The 10,778-nt window shown below is 42.6% G+C and overlaps 1 protein-coding gene across 12 annotated transcripts in view; it reads left to right on the top strand.

Moving 5' to 3' along the window:
* Positions 1 to 242: 242 nt before the first annotated feature.
* Positions 243 to 10,778, top strand: part of LOC117396749 (endophilin-B2-like) — a 29,172-nt gene continuing 18,636 nt past the window's right edge. For 3 of the 12 annotated variants that reach the window (XM_059005230.1, XM_059005227.1, XM_059005226.1), the window contains exons 1-3: positions 245 to 452; positions 7,957 to 8,098; positions 9,348 to 9,359. In XM_059005230.1, coding sequence (XP_058861213.1) covers positions 390 to 452; positions 7,957 to 8,098; positions 9,348 to 9,359 — 217 coding nt within the window. In that variant the 5' untranslated portion in view covers positions 245 to 389. Of the gene's footprint in view, positions 453 to 7,956; positions 8,099 to 9,347; positions 9,360 to 10,778 lie in introns of all 12 variants that reach the window. The other 9 variants (XM_059005232.1, XM_059005229.1, XM_059005233.1 and 6 more) reach the window with 7 other exon arrangements.

Genomic DNA, 10,778 nt, shown 5'->3' with positions numbered 1-10,778 from the left:
TGTAATTAAACTGATGGGGAGTTTTCATTTTGCATCAGTTTTTGACCCTTGTTAATATGCATTCGAATTCCACCTTGAAATATGCACAAGAACGCAGGAACCTCACAGATATACACGCTATTGTTTTATCTTTCCACGCTATAAACATTGGTATTAGCTCCCTTTGGGAACTGTCGTCAATTTGACCTATATAATCTCCTCACCCCCCTTTCCTAGATGAATTGCACGTTAAAGCGACGCTTCCCCTTTAAATCGAGGTGACGTAGCTGATGACGGTGGGTTAAGTGAGTGTTGCTGCTGGTATTGCGCGAGGGAAGCCGATTGCCTGTTCTGATCGCGCACGGTTTGCAGAGCTATAGCGCGTATACATTATCTCATGCACGGACACTATGGATTTCAATGTAAAGAAACTAGCTTCAGATGCTGGGCTTTTCTTCACGAGAGCTGTTCAGGTTAGTACGTTTTGTCCCACCGTATATTTTCATAACCAATTATTATAAAATAATAAATACTGGATGTATTTTTTAGAGGCCTTCGTTCCTTCTTAATTCCACACAATGGATGTCAGTTTTTTTTTTTCATATGCATTTTTAATATTGTATTGTATGGTAGTGGTATTTTGTGGCTTGCATTTCACCAAAAGTCGTAATTATATAAGCCGGGAAGCCTAATGCAATAATAATGCATTGCGTTGTCCGGTTGTATTTCATGAAAAGTATGACACTAGGCAGTGCTGTTATGATCCTGTACTAAGAGAGACGTTTCTACAGCAGCTCGATTTCCATCCTTTTAAAACCGCTATGAGTTGGGAGTGTTTAGCTTATATTCCCGAGAAACTGTTTTCCAACGCTAGTTTTGAAAGTCGTGTATGCGCCCCGCGTTGTGCGAGAGATTGCCTGTTCTGATCCGGCCGGGTTTGCAGAGCGATAGGACTCGGAGAAGCTGTACTAGTGGCTACACATATAATATCTGCTGTGTTGTTGCTAGCGTGTACGTGTGAACCACTTTGGCGCAGTCATTTAAATCGCCCTTCCACATTATATTAGCGTAGTTACTTTCAGTGCAATGCAAAACACATTCTTGAATCTTTAGTCTAATTATTACATGCGTGTAGACAGCTAGCGTCTTTTTAAAATGTTATTTAGCATTTAGTCACAAGATCACAACAAATAGAGTACAGCCGGCTGCAATACTCGTGACTCGGAAAAGCACAGTGCCTTTCGGTGTCAGACATGGCAACGTTTTAATTAGTGTCATCATCGTTTTTTGTTTTTTTTTGTGGGTTACACTTAGTTTCCAGATCAAAATAATTGCAATCGCGAGCATTTAACCTGCAAATAACAAGCCGTTTTAAGAAGAAAAAAAAATACCGTTAATTATGAGCTACTTACTCAACTAAACCTCCACTGACATCTCCAGCCACACTTTGACAAAGGAAATATGAGTATACGAGGGATACTGACGAAGCCGCTGTTGTGTACTGTACAGTAGGTAGGTAGTCGCAAATAAAATATGCGTTCAATATTGAATCTCACACTGTTCAAGACAGAAAATAAGCTTCACCCGACCTGCCATAACGCCGTCAATGGGTTGGCCTGGCTAATCTGCACGATGTCTACAACAGTCAAGTGCAGTCTTCTATAGGGAAGCACCTGTCTACCGACCCCCTGCTGTTGACACTCTAGCAAAGTCAGGCAGAATCAAATGTCTTGCCCCTCATGACTGAAAGGGACTGTTACAGCAAACCACTGTTGTTTTTTTTCAAAAGGTGATCTTATTGCCTAGTTAGAGGAGTAATTGGCATTCCATTTCTTTTAGTAGTGCATATCACACCACGCAGTGTTTGTATAGTTCAAGATAAAGAACAAGCAACTGGAAAGGTAATGGATTCTAGAACCTGGCTTTACAACACAACAAGGATGTTTATTTTAGTTTCATTGGTGACCTTCAGTTTCAGTACTTCAAGCATGAGAGCAGGTACAGATGGCTGGCGACTCTGTGTGCATTGCAGGTATCATTCCTGTTGCACGCACAGCAGAGTCCCTGTTAAATAACATTATAGTAGAGAGCATCAACCGACCAGCCTGAGCCTCTCTGTCTGTCTGTCTGCATTTTGACAGTCTCTGTACAGAACTACACGCTACATTACAGCCCCTGGTTTTCATTTTAAACTCCAGTAATGTCATTTTAACCAAGGACTGGTGCACAAGAGGTTTTTGGAGACGGGCTAGAGTGAAACTGAGTGCACATATAGATTTGCCCTTGGCTTTCTTTTATGTTAAAAGTGATGTAGGAGCCTTCCTTAGATTGAAACGCAAAGGTTTTCTTTCCCCGGTATCGCTGATCATCAGCAGCACTCGTGATCACTTGCCTTGGAGCTCTCCAGGGAAAGAACGCACAGCTTTGTACACATTATCGTATAGATCTATAAAACCGTATAGATTGCTTGCTGTCTTCAATGCGTGTTGCACTTAGTTAAACCAATTCTATTTATAAAACTGGCAAATTTAAGCGTAGTACTTTAGTACTCTGCCCTCGTGACACAGCTTAAAAAATCTGTCTGAAAAGGTGATTAAACTGGTGCAGGCACTCGCCAAAGCGTTTGTCTATTACTTGACTTTCTTTCTTGCTAGTTCAGTCTTCGTCTTCCATGCCTCCTGGGGGATGCATGTCTGCAGTAGCTGAGATATAGTCGAGGTGTCTGGTTCTGTGTCAATGTATTTGCTTACGATTGTAAGTCGCCCTGGATAAGGGCGTCTGCTAAGAAATAAATAATAATAATAATAATAATAATAATAATAATAATAATAATAATAATTGTGATGGGCCTTGGTTGGGACATTCCTTTACTAGATATATGCTTTTCACTGTTCTGACTTTTGATTGGTTAATGAAGGCAACAATTTGAGATCCTCCAGCACACATTTAAAAGGTGATGATAAAGTTAACCCTAGCCAATACTTTAAGCCCGGTCCAGATGACTCGGAGAACACAGGTAAGTGAAGTGCAGACAGACACAGGATAGAGGAAACACTTCATCATGCAGAGAGTGGTGAGGGTTTGGGATGGGTTACTTAGCCGTGGTATTGATGCTGAATCACTGGGGAATGGTTCCAGGAGACTGCACGGCACACCGAGGGAGACTTGGGGTTTGATCAGCAAAGTTGCCTCAAACTAGGTCTCCCGGAACCAGAATTCGAGCCGCTGTTCCTGAAAAAGTGGCTTCCTGTTCCCTCGGCTTTTACACAAGACTGAATCAGTCTAAAAGATCCAATAGGTGTTTCTAATTTTTTTGCCTTTATGCTTCTAATATAAATCCTGAAAATAAAGTTGTCTATTTAGGGCATGAATATTTAACACTGCCTTTGACCTGAAGGCCCCACAGTCACTTTGAAATATAAACGCCACCAGTAATTCATTGTGTTGGTTCATGTAGCCGGTCGGCTGTCTGCTTAATGCAGCTCAAAAGGATGTATTCTGCTAATTCCTACAGAACAATGGATTTACTGTTCCAGAGAGGACGATATACTGTGAGTCAACGTATCCTTTATCACCTGACTGGGTTGCCATGGCGACACGCAAAAAATATACCCTCCATAATGGGTACCTAACGAGAGATGAATGCGATAGCTGTGCTCTGTAGAGAAAGCTGCCATCTGTTTGGGGCGCTCTGGTCACTGTGGGAGATTGCAGGTTTCATAGCCTGGTACTGTAATATAGTACATTGCAAACTCATACAATTGCTTCGGAGGAATGCAAATTGATATTTTAGAGACTTTGTGATAATTGTGATTGTTCAACTGCTTTTATTTGGAGTCAATTTAAGTGGGTTGCCACTGTGAGAAGCTCATTTTAACAGAACACTGCTAATTGCAATTTTAATGAGCGGTGTGTTGAAACTGAATGAAAGGGACTGGGACTGGGAATTGATTTTAAAAAGGAATTGGAAGTGACCCCGACCCTGCTAGTGTATGATTGTGTCTGTTTGTTTGGTTTTTTTCAATCAGGTTTCAAATGATCGTTTTTTTTTTTTCTGTTAGCCTTTGGGCATTATGGGTGAATGCTGAACTAATGCAATTGGCTTAGTTTCGATCCAGGAGCGAGGCTAAATAAAACAGGGCTGCTGTTCTTTTCCTGAGGGTCACATCTTAACTGTCTGGCACACGAGTTTCTCAATAATCCAGAGAGAGAAGGCAGCTGTGTTTTATTATCTGAGCTGTGCCTTATAGAATTCACCATGGAGAGGATAAAGAGAAAGCAGGACATGGAGCAGCCTCTGATGCAACATGCAGATAATGGGATGGATATTGGACACAGGGCGTCTTTGTCATTTATTTCCTTTGGTGTAGCACTTGCTGTGAGCGTTTTCTCCTGTGCTGCCCACCCCCCCTTCATGATCTGTGAAAATTCTCCTCTTCTGAAGCCCCTCCGTCCGCTCTATACAATATGTTACAAAATGCATTGCATAGTCACCAGTTCACTGCTTCAGTTTCGGAGCAGTTTATGTGGCAAGCTTTCATTGAATTTCTGTATATTGATCCACTGTGTGGTTGTGTGTGTGTGAGGGGCAGTCTTGCTCAACCATGGGGATAGCGATGGTATGAGAACTCTGCTGAAGCAGGAGGTGGTGTTGACAGGGAGTGACAGAGCGTGTAGGATTCGTAGCTGCTTGACTCCTCCCGGAAGCAGATGCCAGTAAGCTTTTGACTATTTTTAAAGGCCAGTACACATCGCTACAAATGTGACCATGCCAGAAAACATGGCTAGTCAATGATCATCATGGCTAGTCCATGGACAGACTTTGTTTCTGACTGTATCTTAAAAGACAAATCAAATGAGATAGGGAGAGTGTGTATTCACACTGTAGCAGCTATAAAACACACTTCTTCATTCAAGAGCCACTTGAACAGAAAGTCTCCCGATTCATCGCTCCCCAGTGAATCGTTACAGTTTCCTTTCTGCAAATGCAAAGGAAATGGACCTGAGTTTTATGTGATATTTAAAAAAAGCGTTAATTTTATTTGTATTGATTGCTTTAATGTCAAATGAAAGACTTCTTCCAAGTTTACAAATTAAAACCTTGGAAAGGAAAGTGCAGGGCTGTTATTTATGATGCTCTCGGGGTTTCAAGTTGTTTGTGAAGTAGGTTCTGGAAAAGTCCCTCGGAGGCTATCTCTCTGTAAGAGTGAGGGTCTCGCCACTTTGTCATGCTGCTAAAGTTTATTAACTGCCCAGCGCTGCCAGGTTTTGCCTTTCAAAATAATTATGCAGTAAATAAATAAGAGTCATGACGTTTTAACCACAATAAATGAGTTGTATTTCTTTATACTTTCTTGAAAATAGACATTTGTCATTTCTTTATTTGATTTCATAGCCATTCATTCTTTGAGACAGAGCTGGAGTTGTACTGTAAGGGTCAGAGCTCTCCTGCAGCATCTATTAGCTTTGAATCTAGGCTATTGCTTCTTTGAATGTAGACCATTGTTGCCTGTCAGTAGTGAGGATATGTGTAGAACACATTTAATTTTTTCCTTCTAACAAGTTGTTTAAATGATCATTTCTCCAGGACCAGGGTTCGAGACCCCTGCTGTAGAGCTGTGGTGTGTCAATAATGGATAGGGCCACCAAACTGCCTTTGTTGATGCGGATCTCTGATACGTCACTGCGATTCAAGCCTCAATGAAGACCCTAGGGGAAGGTCTGTGTAACCCGCTGGAATTGATCACAAGAGCAGTGGGCAGGGAGGCTGGCCCTGGACTCCCAGCAGGGCACTGGGTTGGATCGCAGGGTTTACTCAGAGTCCATTAGAACGCTTACTTTGTTGGTAACTCTACTCTTAAATATGTCTGAGGTATGCCCTATATAAAATAAAAAGATTGGTGTGCTATATAAATAATCCCAGGTGTGGCATGTGTAAGAGCGCCCCCCCTGGCTCACCTAGTAAGAGCATTCGCAGTGCTGGCGAAGGACAGGATCGCTTGGCCACCAGTTGTTTAATTATTCAGTTCCCGTGGAGTGCTTGGTTTTAGGTGTCCACACCCCTCTCCCTCTGGCTTATCTCTTAAAGTGACAGCGCTCTGTAAATGCCAGGGCCGCACAGTAACATCAGTGTCCCAGGCAGGTAGAATCTGTCTAGTCGGAGATCTGCAGCAGCCCTATATAATAACAGATTGCACAGTACAGATGTATTGCAGTAGTTGTTTTCCTGCGGTAGACTGCATCTGCAGCTTGTTAAATTGCTGTGTAGTTTGATTTATTATGCAGGTGATGCGAGGAGGAAAGTAACTCCTCGCTGCTGCGCTGAAGGTCCTTATCGGGAAGGCTTGTGACCACTGCATCCTCCACTGTTTCTAACCGCTGTGCAATGTATCACGGCTCCAGTTTAAGAGAGACTTCCTCTATTAATAACAGACCCTTCACGTTGATATTTCTGTTTAATTTTCCAAGCCGTGGGTATTCCTGTGCAGTGGTGTATGTAAAGCGATGTGGAGACTGCTGTGTTTTGCAGAGATCGTTCACACTTTTCTCCTGTCCTTGGTTGTGTCTAATCCTGCTCTAGTACTGTTTTGTTTGTCTAAATGTATTTAATTATTTTTTTTTTTAATTCTTTTAAAATGTGTTCTTAAACAAGGGTCCAAGTCTACTTTGAAACCTATTGTGTAAAGAGCTGTTTACTGCTTAACCCTTTCAGGACCAAGCAGTTAAGTATTTTTTATATATTCTGCTAGAGATACATGTATTGAAACATGTTATTCTATGACCTGAGGGACCTTACAATACTTCTTGAAAGTTTTGTTGAAAAATATTGATGTTTGGGCAAATTACAAGACATTGTTTCACCTGATTGCAATGACATCATACACGTTTATTCTCAGGGGCTTTATAAGCAATAATAGACACTACTCTAGATTTTATTTTCTCAAAATAAATATTTATAAATAATAGTTGTTCCATAATTATCAGTAATAAGGAAAAAAAAACATACCTGATACATTTAGTTCATGAAATAGTATATGCTTATATCCACTCATTTCTTTATTTATAAATGTTGTAAAAACATATATATTAAAACACATGAGACGGCATAAATGTTCTAATATAATTCGAAGTTAAATGCATCAGATTTACAGTGTTTCCCTTTTTTAATTTGCTCTAAACAAGTTCCTGTGATTTTTAGTTTCTGCTTTTGGCTCTTCCTGGCTGCTGTAAACTGTCTCTGCCCTTTAGACACCAAATGCCCCTCTCAGAAAAAACTATTAGATTGTCATTCTGATTTGATGTATTCCTGTCATTTAAGACTGTCTGTTTAAAAGGGCATTGCTGGAGTTTTCCACGACCAACGGGACAATTGTCTCAAGAAAACTGCAGAAAATTATAGCTGTTATCGGAGGGAGAGTTATGCAGTGTACTGGTGCTTTAGAAGTGGTTTAAAATGCTCAGATTTAAATAAATAAATAAGTTAATAAAATAAAAACACTGCTCAACACTATCGGTTTGTTCTTCATTGGTTTCAAAATTAAACAAGCAACGTAATGAAATTCTGAAATAGTTACCGTCATGCTTGATTTAAAAGTCTCTTTCTTGGGGCTCCCGAGTGGCGCAGCCTAGGGTTGGTTAGATCGGTCAGGGTGTCCTCGGCTCACCACACACTAGCGACCCCTGTAGTCTGGCCGAGCGCCTGCGGGCTTGCCTGTAGCTGCCTGAGAGCTGCGTTGTCCTCCGACGCTGTAGCTCTTGGGTGGCTGCATGGTGAGTCTGCAGTGTGAAAGAAAGCGGTCGGCTTGGCAGCACACGCTTCGGAGGACAGCGTGTGTTCGTCTTCGCCCTCCCGAGTCAGCGCAGGGGTGGTAGCGGGAAAATAATAAAAATAATTGGCAACGACTAAATTTAAAAAAAAAAAAAAAAAAGAAAAAAAAAAAAGTCTCTTTCTTTTTCTCTCTCCCCGTCTCCTCCCAGTTCACGGAGGAGAAGTTAGGCCAGGCAGAGAAGACCGAACTAGACGCTCACTTTGAGAACCTGCTGGCCCGGGCCGACAGCACCAAGAACTGGACCGAGAAGATCTTCCGGCAGACCGAGGTTCTGCTGCAGCCCAACCCAAGTAAGACCTGCCTGAAACCCCAGCGTTTCCTCCGCCTCTGCTGCACAGCGGAGCTGCACAGACTGGGAGAAATTCAGGAAATCCAGGGGGGGGGGGAGGGTCTCACGGTCAGCGGAGCGCAGGTTCACATCCTGGTGGCTTTGCAAAGTCCCCAAAGGGCCTGAATAAATGAGATTTTTTTTGTTTTTATTGCCTCTTCCTAGTTGAGATGCTTGTTGATTCCCAGCCTGTAAAATTGGCAACAGGAGAGGGAGATTTTAATAGATATTCAAGCAGGTCAGGTGGGATTCAGTTACCCTAGGCCTTTTCAGTATTCCACATGATGATGCAGCTTTGATTACTGAAGAACTCCCATGCTCAGAGCTGCTGTATAACCCAGCAGTGTTAGCTACTGCCAGTTCCCTCCAGCTAAACGAAATGCTCCTGACCGATTAGATAAAGGGGATAGCTGTGTTGTAGGGCATACAGTGAAAACTGCTTTCTAGAATCCCAGGGCTAATTGAATAAACCGCATACTGTAACAAATAACAAATAGGTGTAATTTCCTATTCGTCCAATACTAACTTTATGTAGCACATATTTTTGTGTGGATGTATGTCAGAATTGTGTTGTGAATTTCAGGTGATAAAGCTGCCCCAGATGTAATTTTTTGTAGATACTGATCAAGGTTAATTTCTGCGCTCTTCTGCGCTCGTCTGTGCTCCCCGTGGGTGGTTAACGATAGCATACGTAGATCACGGCACGCCTTCACGTCTCTGCTGCTCCTGCATCTCCTGCAGCACCTTGTCAAAAAGCACAGTTAACTGGCAACGGCTTGACCTTTTAAGACTGAATAAATACAGTGACGTAGCGGTACACTTTGAGAAACCGGAGAAGGAATCCGCAGCACATTAAAACACTTATATCTGACATTTGATGGCAAATTGCAGCCTCAGGTATCGGCAGTTGGTGTGTTGTAGAAACCTATTTTTTTTTCTTGCACTGTTAATGTATTGATGTACCATTTTAAGGGCTTGGGGACTGCGTGAGGAAAGTGGAGCGAGGGTTCAAGGCTTGACGCTGTTCAGAGTATGTAGAAAGTGTCAAACCCCCTTGTATTGTGATCAGCTCATTTAAAGTATAAAGTGGGACGGGGCAATCCGTCAGCCTGCACCATCTCCTCCTTCCCAAGCCTCTGTACTGTAATACCTGTAGTCTTGAGCAGGGCATTCTAACCTGTCCTTTTCTGTGTTCATCTCACATGCTACAGTAGATAACACGGGTAAGTCTACATTTCTTAACGGTACTCCATGCTGTTGGGTCTTCATTTCCTAGATAAAGCAGCAGCAACTGTACTTGGTTGGTTCGAAGCTACCCTTTGCTGGACAGAGGAGTTTATAGACCAAGCTAACGAGGTCCTGGTTTTAATTGGTTCATTTGTCTGCCGTTGACAGGTAGTGATTTCAGGGCTAGCCATGCATCCAGTCCTGGGCTTCAGACCTTGTTTTCGGTATATTCTTGAAATGACCGGGGGCCAGGAGTTTGAACAATCCGGCCCCTGCTAGGTCCTCGCACTTCACAGCATGATCAAGTCATGCCTGAGTCTGTAAGTTTACCAGTAGAGGAAGGACATCTTTTAAACATCAGACCCCACCTCTCCCAATCATTTAAATAACGGGTGCAGGGCTAGTGCTAGTTTCAAGCCCTATGACCCACAAAGCACGCGTGCAAAGCAGTGACACCTGTCGTGCAGGTGGATCAATCAGAACCGCGTTCCAGCGAGTTGCTGCCGACACCTCAGTGCAGTAAGAAGTCCACTGGAACCACCCTGGGGGTGGGCAAGCAGAGCCAACGCATCTGGATGGTATTCATTTCCTCACAAAAAAAGTCATCTCTGGTCTTGGAATGTAGTTCTCCGTTTAGGGTCGTGCTCCATTCTATCGTGAATAACGGCATGTGTTTGGGTTTTGTAGTCGAACCATGTCTTAAAATGACCATTGGGTGATTTTCTTCAAATGCATTCCACATGATCGCTATTGAAAACCTCATGCCGACCAGTCCCCCTATTAAACAATTCTGTGTAAGATGTTCCCAGTGTGGTTTTTGACCTCACCCTCTCGCATCCTACAGAAAGGTTTCATGTGATTAGAAGACATGCACACGCACACGCACACGCACTGCCCTTTTAAAACTAACCTGGGAATCAGAAATCCCCCAATGACATTTTAAAAGTTACAATGCTACATTGATCGGATCCTCGCTGCATTCAAGACAAGAGAAGAGCCGCATTACAAACCAAATGCATTTAAACTACAGCAGATTGGTGCATCACAGAGCAGTGTAGTGTGCACTGCAGCCGGGTTGTGATTTCAAGTTGAAATCGCAATGTGCTGTGCCAGTATGCAGTGGTTTTAAGCCAGTGGCTGGTGTAATAGGGCTACGGTAGTTCTGTGTATTAAAGTATTGTTCCTCACGTGCATGAGTTTGCTTTGTTTGTTGTTTTTTGTGTGCTGAGTTTTACATTACGACTAAGGAATCATCTGAAAGGGTCACTAGAATACACGTGAGGCCACATTTACAAAGCTTGTGCTCCAGTGAAAATGCGCACCACTGTCTTTCTGTAAGAGAGAAACGGCAAAAAGTGTTAAATCTCTGACCGTGCTTTATATTAAGGATCCAGAGTTTTACTATTTTCAATTGA

The sequence above is a fragment of the Acipenser ruthenus genome, chromosome 31, assembly GCF_902713425.1.
Source record: "Acipenser ruthenus chromosome 31, fAciRut3.2 maternal haplotype, whole genome shotgun sequence".
Lineage (NCBI taxonomy): Eukaryota > Metazoa > Chordata > Actinopteri > Acipenseriformes > Acipenseridae > Acipenser > Acipenser ruthenus.
Note: the sequence above shows the minus strand (reverse complement) of the source record. Positions and strands in the feature narration are given on the sequence as shown.